The 18,436-nt window shown below is 33.7% G+C and overlaps 1 protein-coding gene across 12 annotated transcripts in view; it reads left to right on the top strand.

Moving 5' to 3' along the window:
- The window catches only part of MECOM (MDS1 and EVI1 complex locus), a 523,206-nt gene extending 508,223 nt beyond the window's left edge, over positions 1–14,983 (top strand). For 11 of the 12 annotated variants that reach the window (XM_016148128.2, XM_016148126.2, XM_016148130.2 and 8 more), the window contains 5 exons: positions 2,788–2,957; positions 5,016–5,160; positions 8,487–8,723; positions 9,572–9,755; positions 13,371–14,983. In XM_016148128.2, the coding sequence (XP_016003614.2) occupies positions 2,788–2,957; positions 5,016–5,160; positions 8,487–8,723; positions 9,572–9,755; positions 13,371–13,505 (871 nt within the window). In that variant the 3' untranslated portion in view covers positions 13,506–14,983. The remainder of the gene's footprint in view (positions 1–2,787; positions 2,958–5,015; positions 5,161–8,486; positions 8,724–9,571; positions 9,756–13,370) is intronic. The other variant, XM_016148132.2, reaches the window with a different exon arrangement.
- Positions 14,984–18,436: the final 3,453 nt, after the last annotated feature.

Raw genomic sequence — 18,436 nt, 5'->3', positions numbered from 1 at the left:
GTGTGTAATCTACATTGTTTAATGTGCAGTGCTCTTCATGTAGTATTAGGTACTCATTCGTTCTTCGAAGGATGAATGTTATTTATCCGATGTAATATTGTAATTTTAGTCTGTTTTGATATTCTTAGGTATTGCATATGTGTAAAATTGTTTTTGTCCCGAGTGCTCACTTTTTTATTAAAATAAATAATTTATGAGATTTCAAAGACTTTATATACAAGAATAAGAAAATGGACAGACTAATGCTTATTTGAAAATAATGAAAAATTTAGAAGAAAATTAGGGGTACTTAAACTTAGAAAATAATAAAATACTATCTTAGATTCTCTGCTTTTCTAAATGTTTTATAAATCACTAATTATAAGTAATATTTCTACTCTGTATGTGATAGGACGAACTTGATATAATATGTCTCAGAAATATAGAAAAATGGAAAGTGTTAAGCAATTTCCCTTTTTGAGAAAATTTCAAATCCCAGTAATTCTGCTTAAGTCAAAGAAAAGATTTCCACACTTATATTTTGTTGTGGCCAAGGGTCTGGTATGCGACTATGATACTATCTATCAATGCTCGTTTTACTCTTTCTTTATATTTCATTTCAGTAGTTTTATTCCACCACATAAAAAGTGCTGTTATTGTCTGTGTACTTTTAAAAATATTGCCCTCGCTGGAAATCTTATTTATCCAGCTCCTCTGTTTTGACAAGTGAAAAAAAAATCAGATCCACAGTTACTAATTGCCTTCTGTAAAATCTGGTACTAATAGATCCAGAATTAAGACCCAAGCTTGGAGCTCACATCTGGGTTTTTATATCATACTATGATCCCAATGGCTCTTGTGACCCTTACATTTACATCCAAATTGTTAATAGTGTACTGCTTGTGATTGTGTTGTGTTCATTTTAAGTATCTCTGAAACTTAGGCTGTTAAGCTCTTATTAATTCATTGGGATAGAATGGAATGATTTTTTATTTAGGAGCACTCAACCTTTTGGCCCAGACATTAGCAAAGGAAAGATACAAAGTAACAGATCATTATTAATTAGAACATCTTTATTGGCCAATTTTATTTATATTAGAGTAGATGATGTTTATTAAATTTGGAAAAGCCCCTTTTTATACAGGCAGAAAGTTGGAAGCATGTCAAAAACAAAATTTCTCTTCCTCATGGTTTGTGTAGAAAATGTTTTGAGTGAAAATTTTTCTAAAGTGTTTTACAGGAGTATAAGTTTTCTGTATCGGTATTTCTTAAGCTGTTCTACTTAATACAAAACGATTGTGCTGATTGTATCATGATTCTCATTGCAGTGGGCCTTGGAAATCAAAAAGGTTATTGCACAAAAAACCATGACTACATATATGCATATATAAAGCAGAAGCTAAAATATTACGACTACTATCAATGTGGGGTTTTACACATTTTTAAATTAATATTGTAAGTGAGGAAAGTTGTGGAACCACATGATGCCAGAACAGTTTTTTAAGGGGGAAAAATTAAATCAGTCCTTGAGTCGGTTTATTGATACTATGCCAAAGTAACTAGTTTAACAGATTTATTTTCCCCGTTGAACTAACTAGACTTCTGGCATCACGTAGAGACAGCTGTAGAAGCCCAAACACTTGGAGTGGAATGGGGTGATTTTTGATATAGAGCACTTGAGCCACTGAGTCTGCATTCAGAAGTGGGAGGAGAAGGGCATTTTATACATGAAAGATTGAGTTGGGGATTTTCTGGCTGCTAAGTTAGAAATTTTCACTTAAAAGTTATCTGGAGAAAGTTGATTTTTTATTTCAAGCAACACACATAGAAAAAAAAATCACATAAACATATAATGCAATCTTTACTTTAAGATACTAGAGAATACCTGACAAATTACTACTTTTCTTCCTCACCTTTAAGAGCAGGAGGTGGAAGAGAGTTACATTTTTATTTTATGTCTCAAGGAGAACTTCGAAATAATTCATGATTTTTTTTTTTTTTAATCTCATGGAAGTCAGAAACAATTAGCTAACGAATAATATGTGTTTTTCTGGAAAACTGACCTGGTTCAGAACTACCACAAACTCTTTAAGAAAAGTAGGAATGGTAAATTGGAGGAGTAGGAAGAGGGAGGCTAATGAAGGCTTTTGTTTTTATTCCAAAAGGAGAATTTAGTGGCAGTCTTATTGTCTTTTCTAACAGTTTAGGTTAATAGAGTAAAGGTTTCGGGTGGGGGGTGGGTGCTCCTAATCACTACAGATTATGAAAATCAGCATCTTTGTTATCAGACTAAACTATTCACATTTCCTCTGGTATGTTTATTGCTATTTTGGAGAAAATAAAGGAATTTCTTTTAGGATTAGCAATAGAGAAAGTGAATATACTAAGAAATTATTTAATCAGACTTTGAAATTTTGAATTAAAAATGATTTTTTACTTTATTTGAAGAATATGTGAATTTGTTTCAGATTAGTTTATAAAGAATTTAACTGCATAATCCTAAGAAAAGATATACTACTACTCTTTCTTAGTGTCTTTAATTTTAGAGGTTTATTTAAAATATTAGAACTGATTAATAAATTTAGGAGCAATCAAATCACTAACATTTTATTAATTGTATTTTATAAAGTCATGAACATATTTAAGGCGATCAAAGTCAATTTGAATTGAAATATCGACTATGAATAGTGTTATTGCCTGTGCCTTTTTTCTAAATGTTGTCTTATGGGTGACAATTTTGGATATCAGGTTTACTAGTCTTGAAAAATATCTTTTGATTTGCTTGCAAATTTTCTGTTTCTTTTTCAGATGCAAATACTGTGACAGATCATTTAGCATATCTTCTAACTTGCAGCGGCATGTTCGCAACATCCACAATAAGGAGAAGCCCTTTAAGTGTCACTTATGTGATAGGTGTTTCGGTCAACAGACCAACTTAGACAGACACCTAAAGAAACATGAGAATGGGAACATGTCTGGTAGGTAATCAGTTGTGTTATGAGAAGAAGATGGCTTATTACTTTATTTGAAAAGATAATTTTTATGCTCTCATTCCACTCTGACACAAAGCTCAGATCTTGCTGTGAAAATTTGCAGCATGTTTTCCTTGAGATTTTAGAGTGATGTGGTCATTGAATAATATACAACTCAGAGCCTTATTTGAATTATTTTTTATTCTCCTCGATTCATCTCAATGGGCAATCTGAAGCAAAGAGAATCATGACCCAGACTCACAGGAGACTTATAAATCAAGATTTCCTAAATTGCAAGGAACAGCCTTTCCACTTATTGGCACAGAACGTGTCCCCCCAGGAATGGCAGGATTTCCAGAATGGAGCACCAAAGTATCATGCTCTGAATAGTAACCAAGAAACTATGGCTGCTTTTGCAGAAGGCCTGGAGTTCCAACAACCTTTCCAGGGTAATCTTTTAGAGATTAGCGATAGAAGATTGTGGGCATGATCAGAGTAAACCATAACAAGTGTTAGTGGTGTGTGGTTTTGGTCACAAATACTGATGGTGAATTAAGTAAAAAGTGACAAAAAAAAAACTTTCCCTAACCCAGGTCTGCCAGCACATAGTTAATAGAAGAGATGGTAGGTTTTCTTTGGCTTCTAATTGTTAGATAATAAACCATTAATTAATGCTTACCAGCTGGCGTATGTTTGTGGAGCCAACCTGTGTAGCCACAATTTGTTTCTAGGAAAGTAAGCAAGTGACTTGGGGTTGGGGTGGGGGCGAGCATGGAGTTCAGGAAACAATATTTTAAGAACAGAAAAAAGTTGGATTTATGTGAAGCAGAAATCTTTACTTAAGCAAATTATTTTTTATGAATTCTTACTCCACTGTACAGGCACATTTCTTATGATCATGGATGACTACAACTTAGAGAGAGATACTGTTCATTTCCCTCAAAGCCAAAAATATAATGATCATGGTTTAAAAACATCCAATTTTAGAGACAGGAGCCTAATACAAAATAGAAAATACTTTCTAATGAGGTGCATCTTTACAGTATACTATTGTAATTTTTCTAGTCAGAACTATGTCAGAAAAAAAAATAAGTTAAAAATGTGATGTGTCAAAGTTGGATATTTATTTGTTGACCCATACTATAACTTTATTAAGATGAGGGATATTCTAACCTCTTGTTTTTGTCCTCTACACTATTATGATGAATCATTAACTTATAGATATTTTGTGGGCAAATAAACAGTATGAAGTAAATGTTAATGTAACATTTAACCTCTTGTTTTTGTCCTCTAGATTATTATGATGAACCATTAAATTATAGATATTTTGTGGGCAAATAAACAGTATGAAGTAAATGTTAATGTAACATTTAAATAATACAAAGTGTTTATAATTGTACAAATGTATGGAAACTTTATAACAATCTTATGATTTAGGCATTATGATTCTAATTTGGAGGTAAGGAAGCTGAAGATCATCCTGTAATCAGCACATCTAATATTGTCCTTTTAATACTGTACGCAATTTATGACTATGTGTCCTGAGTCTACCCACAGCTTAGTCCACCAAGTCAGAGTGCAGAATTTTCAGCATGTTTTCAGTCTTTATTTGGTAACATACTTTAGCATGGGAGCCATAAATACATCCTGACTGCAACTGGGACTGTGTGTACAGTTTCTTCTGGCAGAATCCATTTAAGACCTCTCTGTAATTTGCCTCCCCCATCTCCTTGCTGTATGAATAAAAATGTTTCCGTGTCACAATGGGACTACTAGGAGGAAGCTAGTGGGGGAAATAACATATTTGGGAGACTGTACCTCATAATTTTAATGGTTCAGAATATTCCCCAAGGGACTTTTATTTGCATGTGTAATATGATAAATTAGGAAGACTTTGACCTCCTATAGTTACTATTATTAATATTCAAATGAACCTGTTTTTTTTTGGGGGGGGGGAGTGGGGGTGGGGAGGGAAACACTGACCAAATGAAGAAGGAATAAGATTCAAAATACACTTCCGTATAAATAATAGTCTTTTTCACAAAAGGCTTTCTCTTCCATCAGGTACAGCAACATCGTCGCCTCATTCTGAACTAGAAAGTACAGGTGCAATTCTCGATGACAAAGAAGATGCTTACTTCACAGAAATTCGAAATTTCATTGGGAATAGCAACCACAGCAGCCAGTCTCCCAGGAATACAGAGGAGAGGTAAAGCTAGTTTTTTTCTTTTTTAAACTCTATAATTTTTGAAATAAACATGTTTTCAAATACATTTGCTATGCTTACTTTTGTGACACTGCTGTTGCTCCTACCACCAACGGCTGGTATTTATTTAGAACAGATTAAATACCAAATGCTCTTTAAAGCATTTTACATGTATCAATTAATTTAATGATCATAATAATCCTATGAGATACCGACTATTATTAAGTGATTTTATCAGTGAAAAAAGGGAGACATTGAAGATTAATACCTTGCCAGACATCACATAAGTAGTAAGTGAGATTTGACCTGGTCCGTCTCATTCCAAAGTCCGTGTGTTCGTGTGTGTGTGTGTGTGTGTGTGTGTGTGTGTGTGTGTATTTTTTACCACCAGTCTGTTCTGCCTGTTTCATCAAAATTTGCCAAGTAGAAGGGAAAGTCACAACAGGGATTCAGTTGCATCGCTGGTCAATAATGGTTAATATTATATATCACATATTATATGCAGTACAGATAATATGTGACTATTATCTGACTATATATGACCATATGTATCTGTATATATATTTATATATGTACATATTTATACATAAAATGCTAATTGAGTGTCATCTGAATATCTTTTTAGAAACCATTTTAGACATCTTAAGATTATATCATTACCTTATATGCTGTTAAGTGGAGACTTGTTTAATTCTGGCACGTTTCACTGTGTGATCATCCTTGTTTTTAGTGATCTGGTGCCCTGGCTACTTCTTACCATCAACATAAAACACATGCGGCTTAATTCATGAAGAAAAACTTATAATGCTGCTGATAATGATAACATTTATCTAATGTTTTACATTTTATAATATGTTAATGAAACATTATTATAATTTATCAAAATTCCTGATAAATTATCTTTAAGTTACAATTAAATATCTGATATTGAGAACTAGGTTTTTCTGAACATAGCTATTCAATGGCCTGTTAAATTAGGATGCTACACTGTTCATTTTAAAGTAATATGAAACTAGTTAATGAAAGTACCATTACTTTTCATCACACAAGTATTACCGTGATGTTAAAAGTCGAAGTGAATTATTTTTAATAGTTTTTCCATTAAGGCAAACTTCAAATAAACATTATTTTCCAAGAAAACATAAAAATTATAACTACTCCTGACCTTCAACTTGTATAAAGTGTATCAAAGGAAAAAAGAGAGAGATCTGCTATTGCATGATGTTCCCAGTCTCTAAGAAATCTTATAAGAATTAAAACTTGTGCACTTGGACAGTTGGAAGTATACTTTGCTCTGTTACCCAGTTTTGTATGTGTGTGTTTGTGTGCATGTGTGTGGGAGAGAGACAGAGGGGAGACAGAGGGGAGAGAGAGATGAGGCAGATAATCAAAAGTACAAAGTAGTAAGGACAAGTAAAAAAGATAACAGTCTTACATTTTGATAATGATAGCTGCATGATTCAAATAAGAATATTACAGAAAATATCATTTGGGCTCTGAGATGCCTATTCAGATTTTCTAGCCCTTAATTGGAGATTCGTGAACCATATAGCTGCAACATCTGGCTCCAACATGTCTAAACAGCACAGAAGTAAGAAGACTGAGTCATCTAACTTTCCCTGCCCATCCCTCCCCCCATCTCCTATCAGGCTACTTTTGATGAATAATTTATTCCCCATAAATTGCCATATTTGAAAGCCTAATTAACAAATAGGTTTGCTTAATCATGTTGACTTTGTTACTTTTGGTTTTCATCCACACATTCTTTTGTCCTTTTACTTTTTCTTTCATTTTTTTAAATAACAATTTTAATCCATTTAAAAATGCTAGCAAATTGGCAGTGTAACTGGAAAATAATTTATGTCTGTGCAAAACATGTTTTCATCATTCTTTTATAAAAGTGCTTAAGAGAATGGTTGCATAAAAAACTTAATGATGTGACTATTGCTGGTCAAATGGATATTTACTATGAGCATCTGTCACACCCATGTTTGTTGTATTTATTTATTTATTTATTTATTTAGCCCTGGAAAATCTAAATATTAAGTTACACTCATTTTTTTAAATGTGGGAAAGTGATGGGGGTCTATCACTAATAGCTGATTTTCTACAATCTGAAAAATAGTTACATTAAGTGTGAAAATTTTACATGACTATAACAATAACGGCCTCAGCAAGTTTTCGAATTAGTAAATAGGTAAAGTAACAAGACAAATGGAAAAATGATGAATGGCCTGGGAATCAGGACACCTGGATGTCTATCATGGTTTAATCTCTAACAAGCTTTCTGAACTTGGGCAAGCGCCTTAACTTCCCTGATCATATACCTTTATAAGGAGAAGATTAAGAGAATATATTTTCTGCTTTAAAACATTTATAATTCTTTTATAACTTAATTCTTAACTTGAAATTTTACTTCTACTTACACACATTTTAATGTTTAACACCTGAAAAGTTTATTCCAGTTTCATCAATGATCTCAAATCTATTAAATTGGGACTTCTATGTAATTAAATTAGTTTTTATAATTAAACTTTTAAATCACATTGCAATTCTTAAAACCACAAAATAAAATATTATGAATGGCTTTTTAAATATAATAATCTTATTTTTATCATTATATTAGACATGCTTGCTAAGTAAGCATCAAAAGATTTTTGTACAATTACATATTTACTTAATTTCCCACCCCAATGTTATTATAGGAACAAGGAACTTTTTTACATTCCGACCATCAAGGATAGTTTGAAAATAGTACAAATAAATGAGCTCTCAATCACTTCCAAGTTTGAGTAGATGTCTAAGTGGCATACACCACCAACGGTATATGTGAAATGCTGATTGGCCCTTGGCAGCTACCTTAACTCTCTTTTTTTAACTCTTAGATTTATGTTAGGCATGCGTGTTGAAACTTTTGTCAGTGTTGCTCAAGAATATAAGTTTTCCAGAAATCCATTATTTTAAATGATGGGTGCTTACATGGTAATTAGGTAAAATTATGTAGAGAAACCATTTGTGTGCTTTTTATAGCATATATAACAATATCATTTATCAGAGAAAAGCCTGATAAGAAATAGGAGACTGAGATTGTTTTTCTAGTTCTGCCGGAGGCTCCATTTATAATCTGAATAACCACCCAATTATTTTTTTTCATTTTATTATTTGTGAAGTTACATTATTTTCCCATGGTTGCCATTAAGCCTAAACTCTAAAAATTTGCTATAGAAGTTTGAAAATCTAACCTGTTGTTAGAAAGACATGATAAAAACGCTAAAGACATGCTTAAACATGAAAGTAGTAACTGGCCCTTTTTTTTATGCTTTTGAAAGAATGAATGGCAGTCACTTTAAGGATGAAAAGGCTTTAGTGACGAGTCAAAATTCAGATTTACTGGATGATGAAGAAGTAGAAGATGAGGTGTTGTTAGATGAGGAAGATGAAGACAATGATATTACTGTAAAAACAGGAAAGGAACCAGTGACAAATAATTTACATGAAGGAAACCCTGAGGATGACTATGAAGAAACCAATGCCCTGGAGATGAGTTGCAAGACTTCTCCAGTGAGGTAAGTGCCTCGGGTGACATTAGTAAATAAGCAAGAACAAATACACACGGTCATAACTCCTCCTGCTCTGTTTTTCCATTAGAGCAACATTTCAAGTGATAAGCAATTTGTGAATAATAAATTATAAAAGTTGAATTTGAATTAGCAAAGCATACACAGTGGATTGATTTTAAATACATGAAAATATTGTAGCCATCAACATAACCTGCAATCATATAAATACATCAGTGTTCGTGGAACTCTGATTAACCTGAGGTAGGAAGGATAAATGAAAATTACACAAGTGTACCATCATTTATTTAGACTCTACCTAAAAAACTCAAAGAAAAATAGATTTCAATATTATCTAATTCATTCAATAATCTGATGTGTTATTAGTCCAATATTATTGTGATAAATTTCACTTTATTTGATATGTATGTATGTATGTAATCTGTTATGATAGGTTTTCAGATGGAAAAATTTTAAAACAAATAGTTAAATTGATGGGAATATTATATTTTCACATAGATAGTGCTGATTAAATATTATCATAACTGGCTTATTTTAAACGGAAATTATAAACATGAATTCTGTCTCCACTGCATTGCTTATTTCACATGTCATTGACTTTACCTCTTTATCTCAACTATATGCTTGCTTTAGTTATGAAAACTCTTAAAAGAAAAATATTTTTAAAATAATATGTGTAAACATTTTAAAGAACCCAATAATTGATGCATGCTACTTTATACTGCAAATATATGACATTCATCAACTGTGTAGATTCAAATGAAAAGTGATTTGGTTGCATAACAAACTGAAAAAGAAAAAAAAATCCTCTGTGCTTTCCTATTGGTTCATTTTAGGTATAAAGAGGAAGAATACAAAACTGGACTTTCTGCTCTAGATCATATAAGGCACTTCACAGATAGCCTCAAAATGAGGAAAATGGAAGATAATCAATATACTGAAGCTGAGCTCTCTTCTTTTAGTACTTCCCATGTGCCAGAGGAACTTAAACAGCCGTTACACAGAAAGTCCAAATCACAGGTATATATTTTCTGGCAGTATAGCATCATAATGACATTGTGCCTTTTTTGCCAAAAGGCAGATATTCTATGTTTGCAGTAGTCTAGAATCTGAACAGGTTCAGACGCTTTACTCAGAATGTTCAAATCTTTATTCTATGACCAAATCCAAAATAGTTAACCAATACAGCAATTAATATGGCTGCATTCTGCACAGAAACTTCTGAAAAACCAAAGCCATTATTTTACTTTGCAGTTCCCTTATTTCTGTATATAGTCCATGTTTTCTTGCAACTAAATATATATTACCTCAGAATTATTTTCTAATTGCTTTGCATCTATAATTTTTTGTCAATCTGATTATATTTTAAGATTTTTGGAAAATGAATTCTATTCTCTGTTGTTTTGTCCCTACTATATGTAGCTAATTAACAAGTGATCTAATTATAGAACTTAGGAGCAAACTGAGGATGAGAAGAAATGAGTTGCCAAAAGTCTACAGCAACTTAAAGGCAGATCTGGAAATCAAACCTATCAATTTTTATTGAATGAATGAATGAATGGTACTTGAGTTCATTGGGCTCTATCACATTTTATCAGCACCGTAGTAATTAAAGTAAATCCATTTAAGGATCCATAAATACCAATTAAAAGAGCCTCAGTTCTTTTATCACAAAAAAAAAAAAAAATGGAAGTCAATACTTTCTGCTTGGTATCCACACTCAACCAGATTATTCATTCAGGTCAATTTTAAAAAAAGAAAAAGAAACTTCCTTTTATTACAATATTTGTTGGTCATTTGATTTAATTGTTAGTCCATTTTGGAGGTGGCCTGACATCAAACCATGTGGCCACATTGACTTGCGCATTTGGAAATGACTTCTTATTTGGCTGAGATGTCTTGGGCTGGTATTAACAGCAAATATAATCATATCTCAAGATGGAAAAAATATTTTGCCAATATGATAATACAAGGTTTTAAATATCAGTCGATTCAGTAAAAACTCTAAGGTGTCATGTATGATAATAGACAGGATAAATGTTCTTTCTGAATTGAAGTAAAAGCAATGAGCCCCAACACTGGAGTTGCCAAACTCCATGAACTGAAACATATCACTTCATGACTATGGGTGCCATTTCTTCATTACAAAGTGAGGTGAGTGGAGAAGATTCTAAGATTCTTTCCTGCTCTGTGATTCAATTAGGATACAAATGAATTTTCCACTTTCTAACATTTAACTACCCAGAGTAAATATCTCATTTTCACTTAGCAACAACCATAAGAGGTAGCTAGTATTTTTTTTAAACCCTTGATTTCCCATTCTTCTTTCCTAGTTAATCAAAGATATTGGGGAATCTAGGATTTTCTTTCTCTTTTTTAATTTTTAAAAATTATTCCTCCAAAATACTTTTTATTATAAGACACAATACCCCAAAATTCCTTAAACTTTAAGATGTGAATAGAAAGCAGAGGACCTTAAAACATAGAGGTAATGGAGATGATATATTTCAGTATCAGCCTTTTAAAATAAAGTCCCTGCCCAGATGGGCTCACAATTAGCATCACAGAAATATTAGCATTTCACACGCAGTTCCAGCTCAATCCTATTTTTATTTTTACATGATAAAGTCATATATCAGTTTGGAAAAAAGACTTTCTTCAAACTTTCTTTTATGAGACTTTTTATTCATTTATTCAGTTGTTATTAACTGTCAGTTATGTGCTGAGCATTGATCCTTGTGCATGAAAATGTTTACTTCCTTTGATTACTAAAAGGCAGGTATTCTGTACTTGCCATTTTCTAGAATCTGAATAAATTCAGATGTTTTAGTAAAAACATTAAATATTTATTCACTCTGTGATTTTTATAATGGTTGACTCCAAAATTGTTGACCAATACAACAGTAGCTGCATTGTACCTGAATCTTCTCTGGAAAACCTTATCCTACAAAAATTAATTTCATGATTATAGATACTATTTATGTTAGATACAATGATCTAAGCACTTTATGTAAGTTAGTGCTTGTGTTTCCTCCTTACCTCTTTGAGATAAGTTTTTGTTATTATCCCTATTTTAAATGAGGGAAGTGACCTTGAAAGGTTAAGCAACTTGCCCCAGGTCACACAGCTAGCTGAGTAGAGGCAGGTTTGAAGCCAGGATTAAAACTCAGGATTCCAAAATTTTCTCTGTACTTCCTTTCATCTTTCCAAATATAGGAATGGGTTTTGTTAAACCTATTTCAGAATAATCTTTATGTCGCCCTCTAAAAGTGGATATGTAATTAGAATAGATGATTTAAGTTCGATGTTCACTTCATATTTTAAACAGTACAAAAGATGGGGACTCTATTATTTATCGTTGAATCTCTAGGACTTAGCACAGTGCCTGGAACAGAATAGATGCTTAAGAAATGTTTGTTGTATGTCTGCTGAGATTTTTGTAGAGGTCCAGAAGGCAAATTACATACATAAAAGTCAAATGTGTACATTTAGAGCAATCACCCAGCAAATCAAAATCAGCCTGCAAGGGCAGATTTTCTAACTGAATGCCATGATTACGGAAGAAACCACAGACCGGCCACATGTCTCAGCATGATTCCCAGAGATGAAATTCTACTTAACAACAGAGGCATTTTGTCTTTATTTACAGACAGTGGAATGTCTTTGGCAGGACTTTAATGATTCCACTTCAGCAGCATTTTGACAAGCAAGTTTAGCAATGGATGAGACCAACAATAGCAAATCAACAGTGAAAAGTTCACTCCCAAGTCAAGACCAAACCTTTCATTTGAATATTTTCCTTGGCAGCAAATGGGGGATTCACCGAACAGTTACTTAGAATCTGACATGATAATAGGGAAGAAAGAGCACTTCCTCACAGAGTACCTCCCTGCACCTTCTGCTCAACAGGCATCGGAGCACAAGGGGGTTAGAATGTTGTTGAGTCTTGCACTTTGTTTCATTTTTTTGGTAGAGCTGACTTGATCTACCTAAACTTTCAATATTTTTGGGTGTCAGCATTGAAACTTCAAGCATGGAGGGGAACGGAAAAAGAACATTGGACTAAAAGTGGGGCAGAAATAAGATTTATTTATGCCTCCCCCTCTATCTAGTTTAGTGACTTTGGGCAAGTCATTTCACTTTCAGTGCTCTCTATTATAAAGTACAATCAAGCACAGGAGTCACTTGGACTGTTTCTTCCACTAGACCACAGTGCTTCATAGCAGGTCTATATCTTACTCATATTTGCAATTTCGATTATAAGCTCACGATGCTGTTTTTGGTGAGCTGAACATGTGCGTAAACAGTGGATGGATGACTATGGGAGGAGGGTGACTCCCATTTCTTAATGGAGGCATAATTAACATTTTGGGTTGGCAAATTAGTGTTTTATTCTGTAGATCATCATATCACTGTTTTGGTCCCCAGACACTGAAGGTCAGCAGTAACTCCAAGTCATTATAACACACACACGCATACACGCGTGCACACATTCGCCCTTTTACAAACAGACCCATGAGGGACGCCTTACTCAGGATCCCTTCTCTTTCTGACATTTATCAATAGTGTCCTTCAAATTAAAAGTGAGGTTTTTCAAATGCCATTTATTGAGTCTTTCCTTTTTTTTTACCCCAGGCATATGCTATGATGTTGTCATTATCTGAGAAGGAGTCCCTCCATTCTACATCCCACAGTTCTTCCACCGTGTGGCACAGTATGGCAAGGGCCGCAGCAGAATCCAGTGCCATTCAGTCCATAAGCCACGTATGACATTACTAAGGTCGACTGGAGTGGGACCAAGTCCAACAGTAGCATGGCTCTTTCATATAGGACTATTTAAAAGACTGCTGAGCAGAATGCCTTAGAAACCTAACGGGTCACTCATTTAAAGTCTGGTGACCTTAAACTGAATGATTAAAAAAAGAAAGAAAGAAAGAAAGAAGAGAAGGAAGGAATGAAGAAAGAAAGATAAAGGAAGGAAGAAAAAGAAACTATTTATTCTCGATATTTTGTTTTGCACAGCAAAGGCAGCTGCTGACTTCTGGAGGATCAATGCGACTTAAAGTGATTCAATGAAAATGAAAAACTTGCTGGGCAGAAGGCATCTTCCAGTTTGCCCTGCCCTAGGGCGCGGGTGGGTGAGAGGGACAATTGAGATGGCAGCATTGATACAAACGAACACTCCATAGAAACTGATTTTTTTTTTTTTTTGTACAAGATCACCTGACACATGATTGGGAACAGTTGCTTGTAATTGCAGATTTAATTTTTTTTTTTTTTTTGTTAAAGTTTTATGTAATTTAACCCTTTGAAGACGGAAGTAGTTGGATGAAATGCACACTCGATTATTATAGAAACTGATAACAGGGAGTACTTGTTTCCCATTAACTTTTGCCTTCTTAAGTACTTTGTTTAAAATTAGGGAGAAAGGGTATGTGTATATTGTAAACTATGGATGTTCAATGCTCAAAGAGGTTAAGTCAGTGAAGTAACCTGTTCATCACCAGTACCGCTGTACCACTACACTAATAAATGTTTGCCAAATCCTGTAATAACATCTTAATTTTAGACAATCATGTCACTATTTTTTAATGTTTAATTTTTTTGTGTGTTGCGTGTATCATGTATTTATTTGTTGGCAAACTATTGTTTGTTGATTAAAATAGCACTGTTCCACTCAGCCACTACTTTCTGACGTCCGAGGCACACCCCTTTCTGAATTTCAAAGGACCAAGGTGACTTGACCTGTGTATGGGGGTGCCAAATGGTGTTTGGCTTTTCTTAACATTCCTTTTTTTGTTGTTGTTGTTGTTTTGTTTTCCTTCTTAATGAGCTAAATACGAATAGATGCAACTTAGTTTTTGTAATACTGAAATCGATTCAATTGTGTAAACGATTATAATTTCTTTCATGAAAGCATGATTCTTCTGATTAAAAGCTGTACCCCATATTTTATGCTGGATGTCTGCAAGCTTGTGCGATGTTATGTTCATGTTAATCCTATTTGTAAAATGAAGTGTTCCAGACCTTATGTTAAAAGAGAGACGTAAATAACAGACTGTATTCAGTTATTTTGCCCTTTATTGAGGAACCAGATTTGTTTTCTTTTTGTTTGTAATCTCATTTTGAAATAATCGGCAAGTTGAGGTACTTTCTTCAAATGCTTTGTACAATATAAACTGTTATGCCTTTCAGTGCATTACTATGGGAGGAGCAACTAAAAAAATAAAGACTTACAAAAATGGTTATTTTTTTCCCACTGTGTGGTATTTTCCCTTCTCATGTAATTTTAGTTTCCCTATGGGACCCAATGATTGAATGATAGGAAGTCTGGGGCCTTGATGCCCAAACAGATACATGGAATGTAGAGTATGTTTATACTGTTTTGATTTGACATAGGGATAACCCTTAGTCCATAAGGAGTTACAGTATCTCTTGCTCATCATTTTGAACTTTCCCCATGTGGTACAGTCAGTGCTCATGAGCAACATACATGGCCTTGATATCGCTCCATGTCCACAACATCCATTTTAGTTAGGACAGAGCGACCTACAGTTTTCCTACTCAATTTTATATAGTGCATGCCAAAAGGAGTTCTGTTTCTTATTTTTTTCTCTTAATTACACAGATGTTGATAACTCATTTACAAGGGAAAAATAAAAACAAACCCTTAAAATTTTCTATGATCCTTTTAAGTCTTTGTCCATGTGCAAATTATCAGGTTATAATCAGAGGATAGACATAATTTTGTGTTTTCTTTCTTTACTGTGGCAAAAAAAAAAAAAAATTCCTGCATATTGCTAAAATTCTTCAAAATAATCATTTAGCAGTTGTTCTGTATTACACCAGGTTTAATGTATAATTTCTTCAATCCTTCCAATTTTGTTAAAAGTTTAGGTTTTCTGTTTTTCACTTGTATAATAGTATTTTAATTTTCATATATGTAATTGTTTCTGTGTGTTCATATATGTTCACACAGGCTTGAAATGTGAAGGGTGGTATTTTCATATGATAAATTCTCTGGTGGGAAACCAATTACGAACATTTTTTTTGCTTCTTAAATATAATGCCAATTGTTTTAGAATATGATTATTACAATTTTGGCCAGTTGTAGAGGTTTTAGAAAAGCCTGACAAATAAATAAGTATGACACATGAAAGTAGATCCAGACGAATTTCTTCATTCATTTATTTCTTAGCCACAATGCCAGATACATAAAGAAGCTTCCTCACATCCTTTCTAAATGTCAGTAGTATAAGAATTAAATATATGAGGTATAAATACTGATTTTTAAAAATAGAAAGTGTGCACAGGAAGAAGTATTCAGGAAATACACTTAAGCTATAAATCTAGTCTTTAAAGAAGAAGAAGAATCTAGTATTTGGGACATAAGAACAACACACTTGAGAAAGTGGAGATCTGGTTCTTTGTTTTAAAGAATATACCTATAAATTCTGAAGCAATTCGAATACTCCCAATGCAGTAAATTCTTTTTGACTTTGAGCATGACATTTCAGTTGTTTGCTAATACTTAGTCCCTCCAAATTCCAAAAAGGCTTTCAAGCCTTACATTTCTGCTTTCTTTTCCATTCATTTCGCCAGCAGCCCTCCACCGCATGGCCCTGTGGGGAGGCGGTGAGATGTGGCGGACACAGTATGGGATTTGGAAACCCAAGGCCTGGGTTTGAGTTCTGGCTCCGCAACTGTGCTGGCTTTGAGGTCTCAGGCAAGTCACATACCTCTCAAAATCTCATCTGTGAAACCAGGGAAATAAGACCTGCTTTTCCTACTACTGCACTGGGTTTCTGTGAATGTCGAAAATTAAGATTCATTTTTTGGAAATATTTGGTAAAAGTTGTACACATGAAAGTCATTTTATAATTTTTATGGTAATAGTTAAAAGAATAGAATGTATGTGTATGTGTGTGTGTGTGTGTGTGTATACACACAAACACTATGCTAACAGGATATGACAGGAATCTATTATAAACTATTCAAAAGTAAAAGTGGATGTTTTCCAGAAAAAAAAAAATGTTAGAGATGTTTCTTGAACAAATGTGTGGTTTTGAAAAATAAAGCTTAGTTTTTTTGAAAACATGGGACAGCCAGTATAATTGTTGAGAGCTCTTTAAAAAGTCAAGGCCTTTTAAATCCATTCATAGAATAGGCGCACTCATGCTTTTATTTTCTGATAATGTCCATCAACTTATCTTATTTCTGTACAGAATAAATAGAATGGGTTATTCGTGTTTAAACCGCCTGTTATTGCAGTGTCATGCCAGGAGTGTGTATATCCCCTGCCTCAGTTAATCATCGCAGTAGACCTGCATGCAGGAAGCTTTATTTCTGTTTCATAGATGAGGAAACTGGAGCTCTGTGCTTAAGATCCCAGCTCAAAGTCATCTGGCTGGGAACTGGCTGGCTGAGAATCCAGGGGTGCCTGACTCTTTAGCCCACACTTAGCCAAGTTTTTCAGACCTTCTGATTCAGGCACAGTTAAAGAAATACAAAAAGGAATGTTTCAAATCAAGAAAATATGCCCATGGAGAGTAAGGCTGTCAGAGATGCATCTGTGCCCAGGAGACATTTAGGCGTCTGAGTCTTGGCTGTGAAGAGTGTGAAAGGTGAGTGCCAAGCACTGGTTCCCAGGCTTTCTTTGTTCAGGTTATCTCAAGTCAGAACCAGCAATACTAGTGCTTTTGAAAGATTCTAAATACTTCCTTAATAAGAGAAGGGTCTTAGTCATATCGTTTGCATATTCCTAACAGGTGTTTTGAGTTTCCTTGTTACCCTTTCTGAAAAAATAAAACAAACAAACAAAACCCCTCCCCCCAAAAAACTTTTACTTCAAACCTATATTTTGAAATTATTAACAAGGCATAAATTAAATAAACCCTTTCTAAAATAGTAAGCAGACTCATTATGAGAGAAAGCAAATGTGAAATACGTACAGTTAAGAAGTTAAGGAAATGTTAATGGAAGGAATGTGAGAAGAATTGAGAAGAGTAAAGGAAAAAAAAAACAAAAAACAAATAGACTGGGTCTAGGACTCCCAAAAAGAAAGTATAGAGAGCCAGCCAGCTCTTCCCCAAGAGACTTAGGTTGATATTGTTCATTATATTGTGCATAACCCATTTCTGAATACAAGAAACTGTTCTTGGTGCAATACATATTTAGAAAAAGGATGTAAGATGGCATCTATCAAAATAATTCAGAAAATAACGAGTGCTGGTGCAAATGTGGAGAATTAGAACCTTCGTGCACTATTGATGGGAATGTAAAACGGTGCATCCACCACGGAAAATAGTATGTCAGTCTCTCAAAAAATTAAAAATAGAATTATCATATGATCTAGCAATTCCGCTTTTGTGTATATATACAAAATGAATTGAAAGCAGGGTCTCAGAGAGATATTTATATATACATGTTCATAGCAGCATTATTCAGAGTAGTCAAAAAGTAGTCACTCTCTCTTGTCTTTCACTCCAGAACCCTTTCCCCTCACCCCACTCCCTACATTTTTATTTGCTAAATTCACTTACTCTTCAGATTTTAATTTATCTATTACTTTTCCAGAAAAAATTTCTCCGATACCTTCTCACACTCCTCAACATATTAATATAAATTAAGTAGTCCTGTTTTAGTCTCTCATCAAACTCTTTACTATATATATTCAGCATACCTATTACAATTTGTAATTG

This window comes from Rousettus aegyptiacus, unplaced genomic scaffold (genome assembly GCF_014176215.1).
Source record: "Rousettus aegyptiacus isolate mRouAeg1 unplaced genomic scaffold, mRouAeg1.p scaffold_m13_p_4, whole genome shotgun sequence".
Lineage (NCBI taxonomy): Eukaryota > Metazoa > Chordata > Mammalia > Chiroptera > Pteropodidae > Rousettus > Rousettus aegyptiacus.
Note: the sequence above shows the minus strand (reverse complement) of the source record. Positions and strands in the feature narration are given on the sequence as shown.